The 25,173-nt window shown below is 44.4% G+C and overlaps 1 protein-coding gene across 15 annotated transcripts in view; it reads right to left on the reverse strand.

Moving 5' to 3' along the window:
* Positions 1-1,273: 1,273 nt before the first annotated feature.
* SLC15A2 (solute carrier family 15 member 2) overlaps positions 1,274-25,173 on the reverse strand; it is a 61,952-nt gene continuing 38,052 nt past the window's right edge. For 6 of the 15 annotated variants that reach the window (XM_010407043.4, XM_019290427.3, XM_010407045.4 and 3 more), the window contains 8 exons: positions 23,558-23,683; positions 23,031-23,195; positions 20,341-20,387; positions 18,277-18,387; positions 17,104-17,200; positions 14,494-14,640; positions 13,374-13,478; positions 1,699-12,528 (listed from right to left, as the gene is read on the reverse strand). In XM_010407043.4, coding sequence (XP_010405345.3) covers positions 12,352-12,528; positions 13,374-13,478; positions 14,494-14,640; positions 17,104-17,200; positions 18,277-18,387; positions 20,341-20,387; positions 23,031-23,195; positions 23,558-23,683 — 975 coding nt within the window. In that variant the 3' untranslated portion in view covers positions 1,699-12,351. Of the gene's footprint in view, positions 12,529-13,373; positions 13,868-14,493; positions 14,641-17,103; positions 17,201-18,276; positions 18,388-20,340; positions 20,388-23,030; positions 23,196-23,557; positions 23,684-25,173 lie in introns of those variants that run through there. The other 9 variants (XR_752674.4, XR_752673.4, XM_010407042.4 and 6 more) reach the window with 9 other exon arrangements.

Below are 25,173 nucleotides of genomic sequence, written 5' to 3' on the forward strand. Positions count from 1 at the left end.
GGCTGCCCTACACAGCATCAGGAAAGTGCAGAGGTGTGTAAGGAAGGTTGAACACCAGCAGGATGAATTGGGAGAGGGCTGAAAAAACATGAGCTTTCTGCATAGCTGCTGCCTTTGCCCAGGGAGGGCTTTAAGAGCCCCTCTCACTGTGGTTCCACTCTGAACCTAAACACATTAGGGATGGCAAATGAGAAATCAGTACCCACAGTGATGGATCCCAGAAAAGTTTTGGGGTGCTCAGCATGCTTTTGGCCTGAAAGCTTCTCCCTAAATTAACTGTCAGGGTATCAAATATTTACCTGACCTTCTCCTGCAGGACACATTTGAGTTGAGCTTTTCCCAGAGACTGTGCAGGGTGGCCAGGAGGATGGGAGGAGTGTAAATCTGTACCTGCGAGGTCACTGAGCTGGCTTTGTGTCATGAAAAGGGGACTTCACCAGCTCAGACCTGCAGGAGCAGATCCCTGTGGGAATCACTTGCCAACACTGTTTGCAGCCTCACCATCACAAATCACTGAACTGAAAAAAAGTAAATCAGCTATCACAGGACAGTTCATAGACTACAAACATGAGTGATGGTATCTTTATAATTAATGATTATGAGAAAGCAGCTTGATAGTTTGGTTCCTTGTGAGTGGCTTGATTTGTAATACATGGCAATTGGCGTAAGCAAAGCAGGTAACTGGAGCCAGTTTACCCTTGGTGTGTCCAGCTGGTAGCTGCAATTCACAAACTTGCACATGAGCATGGTTTTCCTCAAAGCCTTGACCCCCCAGGGCAGAAAAAGGCTGCAGATGTAACCCCAGTGACAGGCATATTCTCAAGCTGGGAGGTGCCCGGGGGTGGAATGATGGGCAGTTTCTTGCTGCTGCCCCACACATTTTGCAAGTTGCTGTTGTCAGTAAGTCTTCCCTGGCATTTGCAAGGAAAATGCCTGTGCTCACCTCAGGGCCTTGAGCCACCCATCTCCTCGGTAGCTATTAAATGGAACATCATAGCTGGCATATTACTGTGATTGATGCTGTATCAGTCAACTGGAAAAGGGTTAAGCAAGCCTTAAAAAGAAGTGAGATGAAGGCTTGAATACCAGCCTAAAATGTCCATATCATGGGGATTATTCCAGGGTTGAAAACACATGTGCAGAGATGCTGACATACTCAGCTGTGCCCCTGTCCCTGCTGCTCCATGCTGGCCACACTGATTCCAGGCGAAGTGAGTAATGAGTGCTTGCATTGCAAACAACGATAGTCAATTAGCAGAGGGCACATACAGACTGTGTGCACTGTGACTCTCTGGTTTTATTGCTCATCAAATAAAATTTAGAAATACTCTCTATTAACGCATTATTTCAAGCCAAACATGCTTCTATTCTGTTTCATCAAGCCTGGTTTGATTTGGCTTATTTTTGTTTAAGATCAATATGATAAACGACTCTCAGACTTGCCAACTTTAGTCATTTTTGTTAGTGTGACATTTGGTATTTCTAGAACTCAGGAGGGAGGCCTCCTCTTTTAAGGAGAGTCTCAGATTTTCTTGCATTAAAACAAAAAATTTGTGGCGAGGTCAGTTGTGGAGAAATTTATGTGTGGCATTTAGTTTGTCATACCCAGAAGGCAAACAAACAAACAAACATCTTCCACAAGAACAAACCAAACCAAACAAACAACAACAACAAAAACCCAAGCAAAACCCCCAAAACTGACCCTCAAATGTGTTATCTTTTAATCATCTGTGATTTTCAAACACTATGCCCTTGGGGAACCCAACTCACAGATTTTCTGCCAACAAAGAGCGATTTTTCTTGAGAACAAATTCACTTCTCATCTCCAAAGCCAGGCCCACACACCAGTGAATTCCTGTATTGTGCATGCAAAGCCCAAGATCAGAAACCACAGGGGAGGGATGGCCCAGTGCCCAGGACATGCTCTGAAGGGGGTGCTTCACATACTCTTTCAGTCTCTATTCCGGTGCTGTGTTTTCTCCCAGAAGATGCCCAGGCTTTCCCAGGGGGTGTAGCACCTTCCTCGCTTCACCTGCAGCCATCTACAGCAGAAACAACCTTCCCAGGCAGATGTCAGCCATCAGGCCCTTCTGTGCCCTTCACCTTGTGCTCAGACCTGGAGCAGGTGGAGAAGAAGCTGCTGCAAAGCATGGATGTGTTTTACCACTCCCAGGACCTGGGCTGAATCTTTCCCAGTGCTGCTTCCAGTACTTCACAGAGAACCAAATCCAGCTTCTCCGTCTGGATCTCTCTTTTCCGTGGAGGCTCAAGGTGGTCTCTTTGCTGCCCTGCTTGTGCTCAGAAAGGACTTTAAAACACTTACAGCCTGAATAGACCCAGCAAGCTCAGGCCTGGCAGAGAAAAAATACTCCCTTTGCCAGCCCTTCATGTTAAGTGTCTATATTTAAAATGACTACATAACCTAAGAAATTATTAACAGGTCTTTACCAGGCAAATCCGATTTCTTCTTTGGACAACTGGATGGAATAAAGCTAAAAAATTTGCATTGAGGATGAGATTTAATTTGAAGTGCCAGTGTTAGTTCTCCTACTGCACTTGTAGGTTTAGAGAATAAAACTGTTTGCTAGCAAACAATCGTCTTAAACAAGATCATCATTAATCCTGAATGCAGCTGTCAAAAGGACTGAGACTGCAAACTAAGAGGGAACAAGGAAAACCTGGTAATTTGTTTGTTAAATATTTGTAAACTGTCATGTCAGTAATGGATAATAAGAAAATTTTGAGCCTCCAGAGCTGATGCATAACACAAAGCTTTGCTGTATTGCACCTAAACTATTATCAATAGCACATTTATTATAATAATAGATGAAAAACAAGCTTTCTGGCTGAAACACAAGATCAATTTGAGCTCAAGCTATTTGGACATGTTCTAAATGTTGTAATTAAAATGCAGCATGAATGTTCCTTTAAAAAAAAAAAAATGAGAAAATAGCCTTGCTACAATTACACCATCCAGCCCTGACTCAGTAGCCTGACACTGAGAAAAAATAAAACAGGCAAAATTGCATTTATGTCCAGTTAGACATTTCTCATCTTCAGGGCTGGCTGCAGAGCCTGAGCTAACATGACTTCTCCTGTTGGGTCAGGATCCAGCCCAGCCTTGAAGATTTGATGCAGCCCTGGTTGCACTGAGCTCCCTGTGGCAGTCAGGATTTGATCACAGTCCAGCAAAGAAACCCAGCTGAGCTCTATCTTGCTGCAAAGGCAGCTGCAGTTTATGGTGGAAAAAAAAACCCAAAAAACCCAAGGAACTGTAAAAAGAGATAAAGAAGCCACCTGTGTGGAAGGCTTTGCTGCTGGACCAAGTGCCTTGGGGACAGAAATGGCCAGAGTGTTTCTCCCCAGCACCCCCCCGCAGTGTTATTGCACACATCAAAGCCTGACTGCCGCCTCCCACAGCAATTAGAGACTCACGGACACCTCCCAGGAGCTGCCTGTCACCCTGGAGAATTGGGCTCTTCTTTTGTTCTGATAAAGAAGTGACTAGTGAGCTACAGCAATCTCTTGGTAGCTCTCTAAATAATTGTGTTCTCTCATGTCTTTTAATCATAAACCCCACAAGGCTCATCATACCACATGTGCAATCCAAATTGGCCCATCAGCTCAGTTTATCAAACGGACTTAATTTAATCCTAGTCTTTGATGGAGACAGGAGCAGTCAAAGTCTCCCCTAATAATTTTCTAAGTTTACTTATCTTGCAGATCTGGGGCGTGAAGGCAACTTGGACTCCAAGCACAGCACTGATAATGGGAAGCCATGAGGAGGAAGACAAAATTGCCAAGAGCTTGACAGTCTGAATCAAGAGAAACCACAGCAGAAACGTGGTAAAACAGTGGAGACTAAAAAGGCAAAATAAATCCCATGATTGGTGTCGCCACAAGTAACAACATGAGACTGGTAAAATAAGTTGCTGGAGGCAATATCTACCTCTGAGTGAATATCACAACTGTGAGAGGGCCAAGAGCAGGGAAATCCAAGCCAGGAAATGCAGAGCCAGAGGAAAGGAGGATGGTGGAGCTGCTCTGACCTGGCAGTGTCCCCTTCCAGACAGAGCAGGATGCAGTAGACATGAAAACACACCTTTACATGGAGAAGTGCCTGTTCTTCCCTAACCAGCTGAAAGGAAGCTCAAAACTTTCAGAGTTGAGCAAGTTCTGTCTAGCTGCATCTTTAAAAACACTGGTATGTCTCCTCTGCTCATTTTCAGCCCAACAGGTCAGTGTACCCCAGGACATGTAATACAGTAACACCAGCTACAAAATGCTGAGCAGACTGAAGCAAAAACCCAAAGAAAGGAACCAAAATCCCTGGCTTCAAGGGATGCTGAACAATGAACATTAGGACCAAAGGCATCAAAGATAAGGGTTTAATGGAAAAGCTAAAAGCCCAGCCTTCTCCTGAGAGAGTTGACAGGAGAAGACTGGAGCAGTGTTTCACTCCCTAGCTGTAAGTGATGGATGTGAACACAGTGGGGAAAAAAAAAAAAAAAGAACTTTACTAGACAAAACCCAGCTGGTTCTGAAGCTCTCAATGGCTTTTAATAGTTTTCAGCTCAAACAGAAGAGGGAACTCAGAGCCTGCATTACAGAAGCTTGAGGAGTGCTGTAGGCTGTGAGAAATGGAGCACAAGCCCTTTGGTTTTAAGCAGCACATACAAAAGGGAGGTGCAAAGGAGGAACAAAGAAATCCTCCAGTAGGGATGTAAAGGACTGTGCTGGCACCATTAGTGCAGAGGGATTCTTCATGGCACTATCAAAGTTTTGGCAGAAGATGGATAGACCATCTGCCTGCAAACAGTCAAGACCATTTATTTATTTTATACAGAGAGTGCAGGTGGCTCAGGACAACCTTTGGGGAGCAAATGGAAAGAAAAACACTGATATTAGCTTCAAAAGTAAATCCACAACCAGCAGACAGCAAAGGGTAAAATGCAAATATTACCCAGGCTGGCTAATCCCCACAAAGGGACTGACTGGTTAAAAACGTGGTCTCATGAGGGATGTGCTCTTTGGAAAGGTGGAGGACCTGAATTTGAGGAGACCTTCCAGGAAGGTGCTTGTGGGTGGGCAGAGTGGGAAAGTCCAAACATCCCCTTGCTCCAAGGCAGTGGTGAGATGGGGGGACTGCACAGGTCCTTGGTCAGCCCTGAAATAACAGGGCAGCTGATGACACCGGCTGTGGATGAGAAAAGAGCAGGAACAGGCAAATTAAATACACTCTATGGAAAGAGGGAGCTGTCCTCTCTTTGCTCTGCAGATTTTGGGCTGTATAAAGTGTCAGGAAGCAAAGCTGGCACTGACAGCCCATGACTGGCACACAGATGGGCTGGCCAGTGCTGGACCTGGGAGCTGCAGCCCCCAGAGAGGCATCGGAGCATCTGCTGGCCTCTGCTGAACTCAGGGCACAGCAGGAGCTGGACTGCATGGCCTCGCATGTGGGGAGCCACTGTGACTGACAGCAGTTTGCCTTTTTTGAAAGACAGCAGCTCCTGGTGCCTGATGAATTCCTGCTGGCCTGTTTCACCTCAAACTCGGGCAGGAAAAGTCCATATTGGTACAGCACCTTTGAGAGGTTTCTTTCTTTGGTGAGGACAGCATGAAGGCTATCAGCAGCTCCAAGCAGACTTGGGTAGAGTCAGAGTTCCAAGAAAACTCACTTCCATTTGAAGAAACTTCATTTGTGAGTGGGTACATAAACACAGCAAGGTCTGGGAGATGCCAGTTATTACCCAAGACCTGGTCATTGGGGATGGGCAAGTAGACCAAGAAAGAGCAGAAAGTGCCCTGACAGGATGCAGCTTGCTGCTCCTTGACCACAAAATTGAGAAGGTGAAGACTGGCAGCACATGGTAATACACAGTTATAACACAGGGCTCTCAGCAAAACACAAGCCTGGGATGGCCACAGAGCCAGCCCCACTGACACCAGCAGGCACTGGTGACAGAGGAGCTGCCCCTTTCCACTAGCTGCTGTGTCCATGCTGATGGGAGATCTGTGGTTGCAAAGGCAGCCCACTGACCAGACACCACTGCTGAGATGGACACAGCCTGTGTAGCTTTCTTTCACTCCTCTGCAGGAGAGAGACTTGCAAACTGGCAGGCTGGGCAGGGCCATAAATAACGTGCAAATAGGCTGGGGCCACAGGCAGCACCAATGGATGCTCCAGGGCTGGTGACAGCAGTGTGTCGGTCCAGAAGTCCCTGTGGCTTGACGTGGCACAACACAAGGGCTGACTGTGGGCAGCAACCAGGCACAGGATAGGTAGGAGGGAGATGCTGCATAAGCACTGTGCTCTGATTTGCCTACAGAAGATGGGTCAGGCCATCCGAAGTTGTGACAAAAAGCCAGAGCCAAAGCAGCCAGGGCAGATGCTGTTACCACCCAGACCCTGTGTGGTCTCTGCCCAGACACAGTTCTCCTGTGGGTCAGCAGCTTTTCTGGATGCAGGAAAGTGGACAGCATTACCCAGGACAACTCCCAAGCAAACACAGTGTTGCTGTCAGCAAAGAGTCTGCATGAGAGGAGGAATAAGCAAGGTTCTGAGGGCCAGCAAAGTCATCAGTGAGAAGTGACTTGTGGAGAGGGAAGATTACCATGTGGGACTGAGGGGGCTGACTGCTAGCAAAGGGAGTCATTTGGAGCTAACTTGGGAGTCTGCAACAAGAGGAGAACCAAGCTGCAGCTTGGAGAGGGTACATGTCTTCAACAAGTCAATTCAGCTTCTTTTCCTTACACACGAGTAGATCGAACAGGACAGGCCAAGCGGACTGAGCAACGTATGCAATGACAAAAAATAATCTAAAAAGGGATGTTTGCTTGATTTGTGTATCGTCATCTTGGCTGCCAGTTGTCACATTGGTGGATTCCAGCCACAGCTCCTCATTGCTCTGACTGAATTGCTAAATTCAGGTTTAGGTTTTTACTTTCTGTAAGCATATTAAAATTTTAATTAAGCACTAAGTCAGTGTTTTAGCAGGTTTTTGAGGCATTAGCTATTTATCTTGTTGATTACAGTTCTCTCAGGTCCTTAGTTATGGCCTAAATTTAGAGCAATTCTGACTGACTGAGCCCTGCAGGATAACTGCTACACCTATTCATTAAAAATGAAGAGATCAGAGTTGATCAGCTGACTGTGGGAGCCTGCAGTGTGGCTGCTCTTCTTCCTGACAATCTTCTGATCTACAGGTGCTAGAGCCAGGTTAATGCTGATCTGCTGGCAAAACACAGCATGAGAAGACGTTGAGAAGACGCAGCAACTCCTTGATTCAAAGCTCAATAAGAAACAGCTTCCTTCCTTGATATCCACCTGAGATGGTGAGGAAGGAGGGATTTTAAGCAATATTTTCTTTCAAGCAATTTCCATTAGGCAACACAAGCCCTTCTCAAGGCAAAATGTTTGTGTCCCCCATTTTTGTCCCTCTGGGGAGCACTTTGCAGGACATGAATGAGAGTCCCTGCTTTACAAAGAACGTGGGAAGCTCCCTCAAGGAAGCAATGCCACAGTTCAAATTTAGCCAGCTTCATGTGGAACTTTGGGGCTTTTTTTCTAAATTGCTGCAGAATTATAAAGGCCCCACATCTACTTTTACATGAGAGGTTTATCACACACATTAACGTGAAACACTAGCTACCAACAGCTAGTGAATCCAGCTATCAACATGCAAAACCCTGGCCAGATCTGTCAGCATCTGGGACCAGACTTATCTCTTAAATGCTGTTTCAAAATTGTATCACAATAACAAATGTAGTGATAATGAAATGCAGAGTCTGGTACCATCCAAAATTCAGCAGCTGTGGTATTTGCCATGGAGCTGAACTCCCAAGTTTAAGCAGCTTGTGCTAGAAAGTGGTTCTTGTAGCTCAGCAAAGAAATTCAATGCGGGGAAAAAGGAGATTATTCTTCTGCATATCACCCTGGCTAAAACTTGTTAACCACCCCTAATTGTAGCTCTCCCTCCTGTGCTAATCACATCTGTAATACCCATTCAGCTGTTTGTTCTGTCCCAAGGGTGAAGCCAAGGTGGTGGCTCCCATAGGTGGTGGGGACATTGCCAGCGGCACAGCCACCTCCTCTTCCGGTCACTGCAGACCCACCAATGCTGGTCTTCATGCTGGTTTTTGCAGTACTCTGGAATGCCAAACCCATTTTCAAGCCATGGGTGACCATCTCCCCTGATGGCCCTTCACCACCAGCTAGGAGAGTGTTCTTCTGAAAGACCTGAAGTCATTCACTGTTTAATCACCTGCGTTTTCCTCTTCTCTCATTTCATATTCTCTGCAATTATTCAATGTAACCTCAGCTGTTCATTGAGGAATTGGGAAGACCTTAACCAAACAGCTTGCTTTCCTTCCTGCCCATCAGTCTGCAGTCTCCTTGCCTCACACCTCAGCCAAGCAAAGTGAAAACTTTTCCTTTCACAATAAAACTCACATCCAGGCCACTGTTCACGAAACCACAACTTCCACCAGGGCCAGCCCTGCCTCAGTCTACTTTGCCAGGCCCTGTTTGAGTATTCAGAGAGAAACTAGCTCCTGACCTGGCCAAGCTCCTGCTTCCCAGTCTGACAGCACACACCAGCTGCATCCAAGCCAGTCCCATGCAGCCCTCCCAGGGCTCATCCTCTGGAATTCTGGGATTGTGGTGAAAGGAAGAGTGAAGAAAAGAAAGATGCAAGCCTCCTGAGCTGCACAAACAAACCTGCTACCTAAAGGCATTTGACTGCCTCAGAAAAAGGAGGTAAATTTAAGGAACCGACAGCCAAGGTGTTATTTTTGCTGAGTTTGAAATCTCATTTTTATGCTTATCTCATGCAAAACTGGAAATAACACTCGTCACGGTTACAACCTGCTAAGGGGAAAACTGGCAAGAGCCAGTGCAAATGAAGGGAAATTTTCTGCAAAAAAAGATCTTTCTCAGAAAACACCCTTCATAAAACCAGATAAACACACATACTTGCAGAGCAAAGCCAAACCCCTACAATCTCTAAGAGGGTTTGCTCTTGGAGCAACACATCTACAGTTCCCCACCATCTCTTCTTCCCTGTCCCTCAGCTGGAGAGGATGATTTCTCTAGGTCAGCTGGTGTGAGCTTTTCCTCATCTGTGCCAGGTAAAGCTTCACCAACAGCTGAGAATCTTCAGTGACAGGTGAAGTTGGACAGGCAGCAGGCTGCTATTTCTCTATAGAGGTTCATACAGCTTTACATATACTATCACTACTTCGGATCCTCCCTGTGATCCTAAAGCAAAGAGTTGTGAGGAATAAAGAATATTTTTCTAAAATTGGGTATTAAGAGCTGAACATGGCCCCATCTCTGAGCTGACCATATGGAAGAAAAACCCTGAGACCTCACTACTCCATGGAATCGAGTCCCAAACCTTTGATCCAGTCTTGAGTACATTTGAAAGTGATGCAAGGCCTCCAAGGATGGAGTTGTGGCTCTAAAACTGGAGGAGTGCTATGCAGAATGTGCTATTTTTCCACCTTCTCCAGCTACAGAAGGGGCAGCTCATTGTTACACCCCCTAGCCTGCTCCTGGCTGGTTGTGAGCATGCCAGTGGAAATCCCTCCAAACTGCTGGTGCATTCCAAATAAATGGGTCCAATTTAGCAAAACTACAGCTGCAGCTGAAGCAGTGGGAAAGGATCATACCAGCAACCAAGCAGGCAGATCAGAGAAGGAAAAAGCTTCCAATAGGTAATGGTGAGTAGGTGGGAAGAAGTAACCAGTTCATCTCTAAGAGAAATGTGAACAGAGCCTTACAGTCCCTCGAGCAAGTCTTGGGAGAAGCAGACCCCAGCCTCATGTTAGCACTTTATTTATAGCACTGCCTTCCTGTTCATAACCTTCCCAACTGTGAATTGCAATTTTTCCTTCCCCCAGCATTATGGTGATGGTTTGGAACATGGAGATGTTTGGAAAGGGGCAATTTGGCATCAGGAGTCTAAAAAGCAGATACAGATGACATCCTAAATGTATCTTTTATGAGTTTGGAAGGATTTCTTTAAATTAAGCTCAGAATCTGTGACAGCTTCTGGTAGTATCGCCAATAAGGAAATAAAACAAAAAAAAAAAAAAATCAAGAGGTTCTTAAGCATATGTAGTCTTAGAGATCTGGATATCTTGCTTTCCCTCATGCAACTTTGAACTGCTTACCAAGCGCTTCCCAAGGAAAGTGCTTCAATAATTTTGAATTGTCTCTTCACCACATATGCCCTCAAACCCCAACATACTTCCAAATTCAAGGCTTATAAAAATTAAATGCTCCAATAATTCTAAATTGTGTTTGTTCAGGGTTACTGGAGCCTGGCCATTCCTTCAGTTTGGGGATTTTTGTTTTGTTTGCAGTGGGTGGAGGAAGAAATGCTTTCTATTAGTGCTTCAAGTTGGAAGCTGGTCAAACAGCATCGCAGCAGAATGATTCAGCAGCCTCTGAGCCGATTCACAGTGTGTCATAAAATGGGATTAGGAAAACAACAATGCTTGGAGGAGAAAGAACCCACACAAAGAATCACAGCAGGAGAACAATACCAGAAAGAACAGAGGGGAATAATCCTCACTTGGCTTCTCAGAAGCAGGTTGGATGACCTAATAGGTGGCTTTCAATGCCTTTCATTCCCCATGGAGTTGCAGGGTTGAGCTGTGCGGATCCAGCCACCACAGCTTAATAAATGTCTCTGCATGTACTAAACCACCTCAAGTGCTCCTGCGTGCACATCTGCAGCCTGTTCTCATTTATCTGATGAGACCATGGTCCCCCTCTGGCACAAGCCCAGATGCTACTTCACAGCAGGCAGGAGCTTATGCAGAACTAGTGGTGGAAGTCCATGACCATTTAGGACATGAAGCAGAGGGAGCAATCTGTGAGTTAGTAACCAAAAAGCTGTGTTTTCTCAGTGTTGCTCAAGTGGGCAGCACATCAAAAGAGCTGAAGTGTCAAACTAAGTGTATTTCCTAGTACTGTCCTGAAGAGGAATTAAATCAAACATGTATTTTGTGATCTCCTGAACCCAAGTATCAGCGACCACCTATGGCCAATGCCAAGATGGAAAAGGAAAGCATAATTTAAAACCTATTCTCTGTGAACCTGAAGATCTTATTGACAACCTTGTTTTAAATTAGGTCATACCTGTTACAACTGTGGCCTTGAAGTGACAGAGGAAGGCAGGGACTCTCTCAGGAGTTTTACTAGATCAGCAGTGGTTGAATTACTCCTATGCAGAACACGAAATCACAGCTTCATGCAATTGAGGAAAATCAGACAATTATATCACAATTCCAGTAAAATTGCTATATCCAAAGTTTGGTAGAGACAGAAAAACAAGGAGGAAAAAGAAAAATCTCATATGCCATGGCCTCTTCTTGTAGACTGAAAAAATGATAAAGTGCATCCTTGTAAATAACTCACTGCAGGATGCCTGGAATTTTATAGAAACTGCTGCAACTTGTCTCCCAGTGGGGAATAACTGAGGCATGAGATAAGAAATCAGCCATATCCTAACTTGCAGTGACAGGTGCTGTAAAAGGAAATGCCCAATAAAGGCTTAATGTATAGGAAGATGGCAAATAACTGTCTGGAATTCTGAAATAAGAAAGCATAAACCAATTCTCTAATCATGTCTAATCAAAGAACACCATCAGTTGCTAAAAACTTCTAGGGAAAAAAATGGGTATTGGAGAGGTGGTAGCATGCCTGTCTTCGTCAGTAGTGTTTTGGGAATATTTTAGCCTGCAGAATTTAATTCCCTGTTATTACTTCTGAGCCTGAAGGTGAAAATCATAAATCAGAACCATTCATAACATGGAATAATGGGATGAAGTACTCATAAGGAGAGTTACATGATGAAATCCTTTGGGACTGTGTGTAACCCTTACAGTCCTTGATGATAGCATTAAAAATTCTTCTGTCACTAATGTCTATTCTTCACTAAATCCTATACTAGTTTTTCCTCTTTCTTCTCTTCTAACATCTCCAGATTTTTGTGTCATATGGCATTCCTTCCACCCTTCCTCCCTGCTGCCCTAAATATATGTTTAAGGCAAAATCATAGGAAAGCATTCCATGCTTAAAAAGATGGGCAGGTTTTAAATTACACTGTAATTACTAACAAGGGCTTTTAATACCTGAGGAGCTTTCCCAGGGAGTTTTGCTCTGATTTCAGGAGCCCCATTGTTTTATAGAGGGCTATTTGGTCCCATTTGTAAGGTGGCTACATTTTGAGAAATAAAGATTGCAGTGGTCTAAAATAAAATAACACTGTCCCCACCCTTCTTTTACCATCTCATAACTGAGTACAAAAAAAAAAAAAAAAAATCCCAACCCGTGATGTGTTAGAGCTTTGTTTTCTGAGTAACAAGACCAATCATGTTTCCTCTGCTTGAGGTCTCTCTCTTCTCTTCTTTTTCTTCTAGGTCCTCTGGATCCACACTGACATAGAAATATCCCATGATGGAGAAAATAATGCACACAGCAAAGAGGAGAACAGTGAACAAGACAAATTCAGCCCACTAGGAAAGAAAAAAGAACAGCAGGTCAGGAGACCCCAGACTCAGTCTGGAGGACATCTCTGCACTTACAAGTGCTTTTAGAAGAGCTGGGTGAAAATTACTTTTTAGTTTCCAAAATGGCTCACAAGATAGAAACTTTCTCATTCTGTTTTCTGGTAAGTGCTTGTACACATTATGTAATTACAAATGTGTGATACATCTTGAAACAAAACAGTTAGATTGAGTTGTGTTCATTAAATCTTTTCTTACAAATCTGTCCTGACTGGAACATATCTACCTGGGCTTTTTGCCTACAAGATTCTCTTGGGAGAGGTGGGTTCATGCTGCCCAGAAACAAGCCCCAGTTCACACCTTCATGGCATCATCCCAGAAATTTCACAGCCTGAATTAAACTACCTCTGCACCACGACCTCCCTCTGTAAGCCTGACATCTCAAGGGTGCCACAGACAGCTGGCCTGGCAGGATTCCCAAGTGAGAACCTTGAGGAAGAGCTGAATGCCCACTGTTCCTGTTCCTAGTGAGCAACTCAACCTGTGGCTGCCACTGTGTCCAGGCTCCAGGTCCAAACACAGCGAGCTTGCCTAGAGCTGAGCTCCAGCAGCATTATCCAGTGCAGGTCAGCTATTTCCTGACACTGGGAGGGTCAGGGAGGGCCAGTGCTCCCCAGGGGAGCACCACTGAGGGCCCCACTGAGCAGGGGCTGGGGGGCAGCTCAGGGTGGGCTGCTGTCACTCAGGTGCAGCAGTCTGGGGCTGGGCAGAGATGTGTCTCGAGGACACGGACATCCAGAAGCACCAGAAGCCTGTTGTAAAGGATTATCTCTCTTTCAAGAGCCAAACCATACCTGTGCCATTGGTGCAGCCTCGGCAACAATGAGCACAAAGGTATTCCCCACAGCCACCGTGAGCAGCCAGCCTGCCTGCAGCACCGACTTCATGCTGGCTGGAGACTGAAAAGAGGAGAAGGGCCTGATCAGTGGGAATTGTGCTGTGCCCTTCGGCCCTGCTTCACCCTCTGGTGTCCTGCCCAGTGTAGGTGTCACTGGGCTCAGCCTAGGAGAAGATGGTGGAATTTCCTCTGTGTGGAGTGGTTAATCTGTGGTTAATCTCAACAACTGCATGCATACAAGGAGCTTTCGAAACATGGACAGGAGGACACATGAAGAAGCAGGAGATGCTGTTGTTGCAGAGCTGAATCCTGGTCATCTCCAACCTGCATCATCTGAAATGGTACGATCAGGACGTCCAAGGAGCCACACAAGCCCTGCAGCTTGGAGTCTGGTGCCGTGTGGCTGTACACCTTTGGAAAAGAGACTGGATCTTGATGTGAAATTTCCTGCTGAGGACAAATTTTTCACATCCCATTACAGATCATCCCACTGTATTAATCATCCTCATTAATAAACATCTGCACTTTACTCCAGGGATAAATTTGAGTAACTTCAGTAGCTGTTCGACCATGTAATGTCTCAGTCCTCTCTTCTCAGAAACCTCCCCAAACAACGATCAAACAGTCCTTGCACATTCATGACCTTGTTCCCTTGTTACAACGTTGCATGTTTAGACCCCTTCAGTCTCTCAATTTAAAGCATGTGCCAAGCCCTCATGCCACCCTATAGCCCTTGAGATACCTTTGCCTTTATATCACTGAAAAATCCTTCACTAGGAGAAAACCCTGATATTACACTATTCAGAGCTTTCATGTTAATTATCCAGTTCTGTTCTGTGTTCTCAGGTTTACCAGAAAAGGAGATTTCCAAGTATCACTGAGAACAGGTACCTTCAGAATATGAATTAATTTAGCTTGAGGGCACCCAGCAAGGTGTGCTATAATCCCACTTTCAGCTGAAGGACAGATAACATTGTTAGTAAGTGTCATGTCAAAGGAGGTATGACAAGTCAATCACAGATGCAGGAATGAATCCTGAAGTCTAATTGTAAGGCCCTTATCTTCACGTGGAGTACCTGAGAATAGGAGAAGGCCAGACCCGTAATGGAGAACATCACCTCCCCAGCAGATATCAATAAATATTGTGGTAACTGCCAGGCCATATGGACATTGTTGGCTTTGATGTCTTCTGACTTCCACGTCTCAACAGTACCTCCAGAAACCTATCAGGAAAATAAAGGCACACTGATTAGCTGCTGAAAGATCAGATCTTTCTTAGCCTGGACAACAACAGAAAATATACCAAAATAAAGTTTTAAGCAAAGGTGGAAAAAAAGCTCTGCCTTTGAAGCAAACTATGGCTCTCAACCCTGCCATTACCAAGCCTGTTGGGAATGGGGCGACTCCTGCTGTACAGGGCAGAAAGAGCAGGATGAAAGCATTCCAGCTCATTCAGGTACCACAAGAATTCCCTGAATTACTGCAAACCAACAAGTTGTCTTCTGTAGTGGGGCTGGGAAAAGCCTGTGAGGTTCCAGTGCAGAGCCTGTGACCTGCTGCTGTCCCCAAGGTCAAAAAAGGATGACAGGGTAAGTGCTCATTGCATCCATGTGGTCACTACTCCCATTTTATCAGCACTGTACAACTTCCCAATGATATCACTGACACCCAAACAAATTCAGCTCAGGAATGCCAAGAGTAGCAAAGACGGCTCCATATCAGATATATTCAGATAGTTATGGTACCTGTATTCCTAATTATTTTTGTTTGTTTTCCCAGTTGTAATTAATACTCCTTGTGATGCAGAGGCTCAGAGGCTGAGAGAGATTGGACTACAAGCCAGGAAAACACTAGATTGAAATTACTTCAGGCAGAAAGCCCTGTGTTTAAGGAGAGTACTTGGGAAAATACAAGGGATGTTTATGAGATGTTCTTAATCACCAATCATTGCCAGGGAGGGAAATCAAGAGACTGTATTTCAGCAGGCTAAAAGGGGTGAGAGGAGAGCTGTGCATTGCTCTTTAGCCCATAAAGAAATGTCACAAGCACCATGCTGTAACTGCACAGTGAGGAAGGCTGGGCAGAAGGCAGCACCCCCGTGATTTAAGTTTCACAGTTCAGCTACATTAGCAGACTAATATATTGTATTCTTGATTCTTCTATATGGCACTCCTGGCAGAGGAGCAGGGCTCAGTACAAATCACTCCAATAATTAAAAGTGATCTTGGCCTCAAGCAAACTAACTCTCTACAGAAGGCAGAAACCACAGAGAGAGATATGGAAAAACAGAGGCTCAAAAATATTAAAGTACTTAGCACAGGGTGCAGAAGGACTGAGGCACACTGCCACCCTGAGCAGCCAGGGCTATAGCAGGGACTTTTGCAGATGGGACCACAAACTGGAATCCTTGGCCACAGTGACATGGGACACATCTACCTCAGCTGGCCCTGACTCTTGTGTTACCAGAGGCTCTGGGGAAATTTTCTTAGTGTAATATTTTTCATGCAACTTCTCTATCTGGTTTCTCAGCTGATGAAAGAGGCTTGCAGCCATGGAAGAAGGGTCTGGCCAACATCACTTCAAATGTGTGTGTTTTATGTACATAAATCTCTGCACTCACAGATGGCAGCATCTGCTTGTTCCCTTCAGGGCTGTACATCCCACTCCAGCTACTGGAATTGGAAAAAAAAAAAATGCCAGGTGCTTCTCGGCTATATTTTTCCTCCTACGTATTTGGACCCAGCAGACGTGAACAGCTCCCATTAATTGCCCAACAGGGAGATGCTACTGCCAGGGAGTAGCTGACAACACTTTGCTCTGCTCATCACAACGCAGTAGCCAAAGTCTCAGAGGGCAGCTTAGCAGTGTGTCCTGTCAGACTCAGTTTGTCTGTGTGCCTTTGTGGTGGAAAGGTTAAAATGGGAACGAAGCTGATCACGTTCATCTCCGTGGCTCCAGCCAGCTGGACCAGGGTTGAAGCAGTGTGTCTGAGAGGCTGGCAGGCAGGGAAAGGAATCCACCCTCTCAGCAGTGCTCAGAGCCCATAAGGGCTAGGCTGTTCAGAAAACCATGCCTTGACTTTACGCTAGGCTCCAAATTAGCTGTACAGACAGTGAGAGGAGGAAACAGATGTACAACTTCACCAACCTCCTCCCTCAAGACGTTGTCCCTCTTCCCCCTGTGCATAATCTACAAATCTTGGAAGATCAGTCTTTAGCTCAGTAAGCTAAATGTGAGGATAGAGCAGACTGCTTCTGCAGTTTTTGGGTGTGAGGCCCTACCAGGTACAGTTTTTTAAAGACCACAAGCAGAGTCAGTTCTTGGCAGATGGTAATAACTCTTTGCAGTGCTCTGGGTCAATGTTAACTGCTTGAGCATGGCATGAGACGAGCACAAACCACAGATCACATGATTTTCTATGGAGGATTTCTATCCAGGGAAAGATTTTACTTCTTTTTAACCCATGTAATCTGACATGATCACAGCGTAAGGTGGAACAAATACACACCCACCTTGCTGATGTAGGTACCAAAACCTTTTACTATCCCTTTCATAATGGACTGCCTTCAGATGGCTACTGCCCAGGGATCACAGAGTGGACAAAGCAAGCAAGAGCCACCAACACAAGAACAACAGCACTGCCAGAGAGTAGAACAGGAGTGTGTAACCATCATAGGAACACTTACATTAGTTATCACAACAGTGTATGAGGCACCGAAGTCAAGCAGCCCCAGCTCCAGGGGGAACTCTCCTGTTTCAGTTATGCATTTTCCATTATTATATCTAGATAAAAGGATGAAGGACAGTATTTCCCAGTTAGTTCCCCAAACAAAGAACACAGAGCAGAGCTATCCAACATGCCCCTGAAATGGAGCAGGGAGGATGCAAGATGCAAAGATGCAGTAGTGTTTACATCAGACAATCACTGGAGTTCTTGCCATCTTATCCTTCCAGAAGCACTTAGACACTGACTGGAATTCACCTAACAACCATGCTAACATTTTTAAATGGTTTCTTCTTCTTCTTAGTGCTGATTTATTTTGTTTTTTCCCCCTCAGGTTTATTTTCCTCCCAAAATTTGTTCCATTTCTTCAGGAACTGTAGGCCAGACAAGCAGTCAACAGGAACTCAGAGATGTGCACCCAGAAGCCACTTTGTTTACTTTTAGTAGAGCAAATTAGCCTGCATATTTGTTCTTCTGATTTTGGATGTGTGAGATGGCACAGAGGCTCAGCAGCATTGCCACAATGGCTGCTGCATCCTACTAAATTGCAGCAATAAATATTTTGGATGGAGCTGATGCAGAGAAAAGACATGAAGCTTGTTTTGAAACATTGGAAATGCTAGAAATACCCTACAAGAGCCAACTCCAGTGCTGCCAAACCAAGGCCATATGGAGCCCCTGTCTAACAAGCCCAGCCTGCAAAGCCACGTAATGCTACTTCATGTTACCAGCCCACATACCAACACATTGTAGCATGGAATATGGATTGGCCTCTCCCTGAAAGCACCCTAACACCAGGAGCTCGGGCCTGAGAGAATAACAAAATAAAGCAAGCACGAAATGGCAGAGGAGACTTTACCATGCCCCACCTTACTCCACTGACAGATGCACAGGAATAGCCAGTCTCTTCCCTCCAGGCCCCCACATAATGTGAATAAAAACTTCTGCACACACACAAGTGGCCCAGAGCACCTGCCCCGCACTGAGCTGATAATTCTGCTTTTTACAAACATCTGTCCCCACAACCACATGCCAAGACAATAGCAATCAAGGTTTTGCTATTAGACCGAGAAAAGCCTCTTTGTATCCAAGGAAATGCCTCAGTGAGGACCTTCAGCTCAGGAAGGAGACTTACATGTCCCTCTCCAGCAGCGAGTACTCAGAAGCACTGTAGTTCTTCTGAACAGCAATGAACCTTTTGCTATCAATAGTGAGGTTGACATCTTGGCTCAAACCATTAATGAATCTGCAAAGAAACCATATTTTATTGACCTGTCAGACAGGGCAGGAGAAGCATAATAGTAGACACTTTAGAAGTTTGCTTACTCTCCCAAAACATTCTGTAATTCCATAAGGTTATGAAAGTCTCCCTGCAAGTTACCAAAATATTTGTCTGATTCATTGCCTAGTTTTTCAATACAAGATTTGTTTCCCTGTTGCATAATTTTACCCTCTTACTCTCTTTCCTGTGAAAAGTGACCCTCACTTTTTTGTGGTCTAGAACCTCCAGGCAATCCAATCTCAGAGACCATCAAAGATTGCAGCAAATTCAGAGGAGCCCACAAAGATGATCAGAGGGCTGGAGCACCTCTCCTATGAAGACAGGATGAGAGAGTTGGGGCTGTTCAGCCTGGAGAAGAGAAAGCTCCAGGGAGACCTTAGAGCACCTTTCAGTACCTGAAGAGGTCCTATGAGAGAGCTGGGGAAGGACTTCTTACAAGGGTATGGAGTTAAAGGACAAGGGGGAATGGCTTTAAACTGAGAGAGGGTAGGGTTCGATTATGTTAGATTTTAGGAAGAATCTCTTCATTATGAAGGTGGTGAGACACTGGAACAGCGAAGTTGTGGATGCCTCATCCCTGGAAGTGTCCAAGGCCAGGTTGGATGGGGCTTTGAGCAACCTGGTCTAGTGGGAGGTGTCCCTGCCAATTGCAGGGGTGTTGGTACAAGGTGGTCTCAAGTTCCTTTCAAACCCAGACTCTATGGTGTCTGTTCTATGGCTGTGTGAGAAGACAGAGCCTCAGCCTACCACAGGAAACTTGAAGCTGTGTATCCTGATGAGCAGGTACACCATGCTGGCAATGAGTTTCTACCAGTCGGATGGAGTTTTCTAGCAAAATAAGATCTCTTCATCAAAACTAAAACTTATATGGGAATGGTTTGTTTGGTGTTTTTTCACAGACAAAAGACAGTTTCCTTTTAGCCATTTGAAAATTGTTAGTAAAACCAAATATTTTTCCTTTGATCTATGTTTTAAAATATTTTGGTTTTCAGTTCTTTAAATGGGGGTAAAATCCCTGAAGTTAGTCAAGCGCTTAACAAATTAAATTTTTAGGAAAAAAATAGTTTCTTCCTAGTGAAACTTCTTAACAATTTGTAAACGGGAAAGTCTGGGGATTTTGTCAAAAACCTCCACAAGAAAATATAAACCAATTCTGACTGAATCAAGTCTTCAAGGTGTTCAGTCAGTAGCAACCTTCACAAGCACAGGGCTATGAAGAGATACTGCTCTCCTACTGGGTCTTCACAGGTTTCAGATAAAGGGGTTGGCCATTGTTTTTAAGGTTTGCTTTGTTTGGTTGTTTTTTGGTTTTGCTTTTGTGGTGGGTTCGTTTTGTTGTTTTGTTAGAATGTCCAGCTGGAATCTTCTTTTTTTTTTTTTAATTTGCATCTTTTGCACTGCAGCAGCCAGCACAAACCAGCACAGGAGTGTTCATGGACTAAATGGAGTAGCTCAAATTAGGAAGAGTGTACTAAGCAGAGCCCAATGCCCAATTGTTTATGAGGATGTAAAATTGTTGTTGTATCCAATTTTGGAGACACTTGTGCGTGACTTTGGGTGAATGTTACGGGTTGGCCAATTTGCAAAGGACACGGCAACAGCTCCTATCCAAATTGCTTCTTCCCTTTCATCAGTGAGATGAATTTGCCACTTTTCCAAGGAAGGAGCTCTTTTATGTTGCCATCTCAGCCCAGACTATTCCAGGCAGTGAGCAGCAATAGTTCTCAGCTCTGCATGGCACATGTGGGAGGTGACACTCTGTCAAGCCTCCACAGCTGACATTCGAGTCTTGCATGAGAAGTGCGGACTAGATTCCAACCCGAGAACATCTGGGCTATGTTACATGCAGATGCATTAGACAAAAGCACTTTCCCTCACCCAACCACCGCCAAATCCTCAAAAAAAAGCCATTCCTACCTAACAGCTGCCAAACCATTTTCTGGCTTTGCTTCCAAGTCTGTAATCTAAAGAGGGGAAGAAAAAACACATCAAACATATTTATTAATGCTGCCTTACAACAATGTGTGGCAGACAATACTGGTGTCTGCAGAGTTACACATGTGCTGCAAAGCCTGTGGAAATTAACGGGACTCTCACATAAGCTTTACATCAGGCCACAGATGGGGAGCCCTGCTACAGTGAAGCCAATGGCAAAATTTTGTCTCCTCCAAGGGCTTAAGATGAGATCATACCTTTTCTCCTCATCTCCCCTCTGTAACAAAGGGTACTGAGTTTCAGCCAGTCACCCTTCTACTAAGGCATGTAACACCCTCCAGAAAAGTATTTGTCTTCATCTTGAGATAGCAAGAGAGCACTATTCACATTAGCATCTTTCAGTGACTAGTTACAACTAAACTTGAGTGCCTTACTCCTACAAAATCTGCAACTGCCTAACTTTCAGACCCTGATTCTTGTCATATTCATAGACTTCACAGAAGTCTAAAGCTGAGAGGAACTACATGGTTACTATACTGATCATCATGCATCACTCATGCTTTCCCTGATCCTCAATACTCAAGAGATTCAACTGTTGTAATATGCAGGCAGAGAGCAGGAGAAACCAAGATGCACTGAGCTTGTTTGTGCTCACAGTCTTGCTCATGGTCTCTGCAGGCAGACCCCTGAAATGGCAATCTGGGTGGGCACACTGGGGAGTGAGAGTCTCTCTCCTGGAGACCACAGCTAGAGCAGCAGCTAGATAGTTAATCAACATTCATTTGGAGAAACCTATTTGGTGTACAATGCAGAAAAAACACAGTTAAGACGCAGACCTGCCCTGGAGGTGGTATGGCACAAAAAAAGAACACAAAGCAAAGCTCTTGGCTGGTAGAAATCCAGAGTGGTGCCATGTCCACTGAAGATGGCAGGGCAATTTCAGTTTGCACTGCCCACAGATGGAACACAGGTAAGCCAAAAGGGACTTTTGGAAACTGGCTCTCTAAAATTTTTCTGGCCCTTTCTCCACACTTTTATCCTGATGCGAAACCCTGAGTTTCTGAGACCAAGGATCCAGAATTTCAGTATATCTATAAAATGTCTATTGTACTTCAGAGTAATATGCTGCCCACAAATAACATATGCCCTAAATAATAAATAGCCACAGTGAATAATATGTCAGAGCAATAAATAATATATGGCAACTTTTTTTTTTTCCATGGGAGATACACGGGGATGAATACTCTAGTTCATTGCAGACAGAGCAGCCAAACTATTACTCGTTTTCCCTGATGATCCCCAGAGCTCTCAAATTCATTTCCTGCCTACTCGACAGCCCACAAAGGAGAAGAAACCAATTTCAGATTGGATCCTTCCAGGAAAGCACTCCCACCTGAGTGAGTGGGCCAAACCCAGCAGTGAAGGAGGTTACTCAGGGGTGAGCTCTACAACACAGCAGTATGCTGGCATTGCTTTCCTTGTGTTGCAGTGCTGGAACAGTATCATTTACCACACTGTCTTCCACATCTCCCTTATCTACAGCTGTGAATGACAGGTCAATAACATCGCCCAAGAGCACAGCTGTTTCCCAGCACATGGGAGCCTGCCTGTGCTGGGGTGGGCATTAATTTAAGCACAGTCTAGACAGCTGGGGCAGCACAGTACTAGAGCTCTGAGATTGCTATGCTCCAAGCCTGTTGCAGACTTTTGCTTCCTAAGGACTGTATGAAAACCACTGTACAAGTGTCCATTTCTTAAGGAAACAGCACACAGCCATCAGGGTCACAGGGAAACTTAATTTTGTGTGATACTGAGCCCCAGACTCCAAAGTGTAAAGTTTGATCATCAGCAAAGAACCTTAGTGTTATGACAAAATAAATTCTTTAAATTAATTTTGGAAAGCAGTTATATGATTTCTACTACATAATATTGAATGCTTGGTGTGGCTACCCTGCAAGGTAGAAGGCTGAGGAACTACAAGGAGAATGGGTATTTTAGCATGAGGACAGATTGTGATGGTATTTACACACCTGCCACAATGTGCAATAACACCATTCATTTCAAGAGAGCTTCTTAGGACACAGCTATGCATAAAAGATACCAGAATTTGCCCTACACATCCCATATGCTCCTCTCTGATTGTTGCAGAAATACACAGAAGTCCAAATACAGCCAGCTCTGCTGCAGAGCCTGAAATGAGCTTAATCATTTATTCTGTTCAGTAAAACAAATGGGCCTTCTGTGCTTTTTCACTAAACCCTTGCAATAACTAAACCCAGAATCATTCCTCTGATGCTTTTACTCCATGGCCAGCCCTAGAGCCTCTTTAACATCTTTGCTTTATAGAATCATCTTTGGGGGGAAATCTCTGGCTCTGTTTCCCCAGCTTTCTCCAGCTCTGCTGCCTAGCAGGCATGACACTGCTCTCCCACTGCAGCACACAGTGGATTAAAGTGTGCCCAGAAACTCTCAGATGCCACAACGCCTCTATTAATCAACCAGCAGAAATGTGTACAGATCCAGTGCCTCTAGCTAAAAAGTCAGGTTTAGAGCATCTGAGAGCAATCAGACAGACATTGCAACTGAGCAAATGAATTAATGAGCCTATTACCCCATTGTAGCATCACAGCCATTGAATTAATACTGTATTTACACTTCACTCCCACACTCACTAAGCGGCTTGATAGGCTTCCTTCTGCCTCAAAAACAATTAAGCTGTATACTGATTTTTCCTTCACAGTGTAGTTAAAAGCAAGAGTCAATCCTTGATGTTGCAGGGTGAAGTGAAGGCTCTGTTGCTCTCCATTCAATATTAATTTTGAGTACTCAGCTGGGTTCTGTGGAAGAAAATAAACTTGGTTACACTTTCTTCAGATAAGAAAGGATCTGTCTTTTCCTACCAAGTGCAACACTATTCCCTCTTTAAGGGAGCCTGTAATCCTGTTATCCTTTATTCCTAATTACAGGTGAATGTAAGGTGTATCCTTTACTGGGGAAATTTGTCTCCAAACATTCAATTTCTGTCTCATGTAACAGAGATATTATGCTTCATTTGTAAAGCTATTCCCATGCACTTCTAAGGTGATGGAGCAGAACAAGCTTTTGCATCTGTGGGCTTTATTAGAAAATGCTGAAGAAAAGCCCATCCTTTCTTCAATGACATGCAAGTCAGGCCTTTCAGTCCCAAAAATATGCTTACCTGAAAAGACTCCACAGGCTGCTGAAATAGGTCCTTGTCTTGGATTGTCACTTGGACAGGGTTCTCTGCCAAATTCAGGACCCGAATTAAACTTTCTTTTGGGACAAGTCGAGGCATATCGGTTTCCTAATTAAAGTAAAAGGCTTTAAGTGCTATGTGTATGCTTTATTAGCACTTTAATATCTCTTCATTTTTAGCCATAATAGATTTCCTCTCTGTAACGACACTTTTCCATCCTTTCCTCAACAGAAGTTGCACTCAGAGAAAACTGAACATAAATCTTTTTTAGGGAGGTTTCCTCATAGTAGCTCAGTGGCCAACCCATCATTCCTCCCAAAAATTGCTCTTCACACCACTAAGTGTACAGGCTACACACCTATTGAGGAGGTAGAACAATGTCACAGCTTTCATTATACAGCTCCCTAGTGCCTGGATTTAACCAACTGCCATATCAAAATGGAAAAATTTGTGCTTAGCTTTCAAAAGCAGTGACCAGAATAATTGTTTCCCACTGCAGTCAGTGCAGGAAAATAATCAGACCAGAAGTTAAGTAGTTTTGAAAATCCCAGTCCAGCTTCATGTCTGTAATCAGTGATTTTGCATTACTGGACACCTTGATATCTATACAGCTGACTATATAGATATTATTCCTTGTTTTCTGAGAGAGGGAAGCTGATGCCTCCAGCACTGAGGTATCTCTTTCTGTCAGGGATCATTTCCTAGAGAGAGTACATCAATCAGTGTCAGCCTTGTACTACCTGCAGAGCTAATTTTTTTTTTTTTACTTTTCTTTTATTCTCATTTTATTTTCAAGTAGCTGCCAGCAATACTGCAGAGCCATTCATTTTTCTTCTATCTTATCTGATAATTTGGGTACTGCAAGCAAGGCATTTTGAACCTAACTTGGTGGGGAGACACACTGCCACAGAAGACAGAGCGAGCTGATTTCCCTGCCTCCATATGCTGCTCTGGACCAACAGGCCTACTAATATTATCCAGCAAATTCCATTACTGTAGCATTTCACTTCTGTGACCCACAGTCAAGTGAAGGTGGACCATCTTATCCTCCTCTTTGCTAGAGCTTAAAATGGCCTTTAGGGTAAAAATTTCATGCACAGGCAGGGGGGGACCTCTCACTCACCTTGCTTCTGCCCAGAGGAGCCACCCACAGCCAGAGCAAACTTTGGTGCTTGGCCAGAGATGCTTCTGGCAATGAGATCATTTCTTTACTCACATAAAGAGATCAGAAAAAAGACCTGAACCCACAAAGTCTCATTTCAGTGGGAGGCTCATTAGGGGATTCACCTGAGGAACCAGCAGATGTTAATCCAGGACTGTGAGCCAGCCACTCTAACAGAGCATTTTAAGTATACATAGAAGCTTTAAAAATTAATCCTGGAGTAACTTTCGTGAGACAAAGGTCAGCCAAAGTCTACACAATGCTGGTCATGAGCCAGAAACAAACAGTACAAATCTGCAGGAGCTAACGTGGCATTTATAAGAGATTTTCTGCCATCTTGTCTGGGCATGCCTGGCAGTCCCTGATGCCTGTGACTGCATTCACCTGCCTTTCCAGAGAAACAATCTGGCTTGTAAGAAAAAAAAAAAAAAAAGCC

The sequence above is a fragment of the Corvus cornix genome, chromosome 7 (assembly GCF_000738735.6).
Source record: "Corvus cornix cornix isolate S_Up_H32 chromosome 7, ASM73873v5, whole genome shotgun sequence".
Classification (NCBI taxonomy): Eukaryota; Metazoa; Chordata; class Aves; order Passeriformes; family Corvidae; genus Corvus; species Corvus cornix.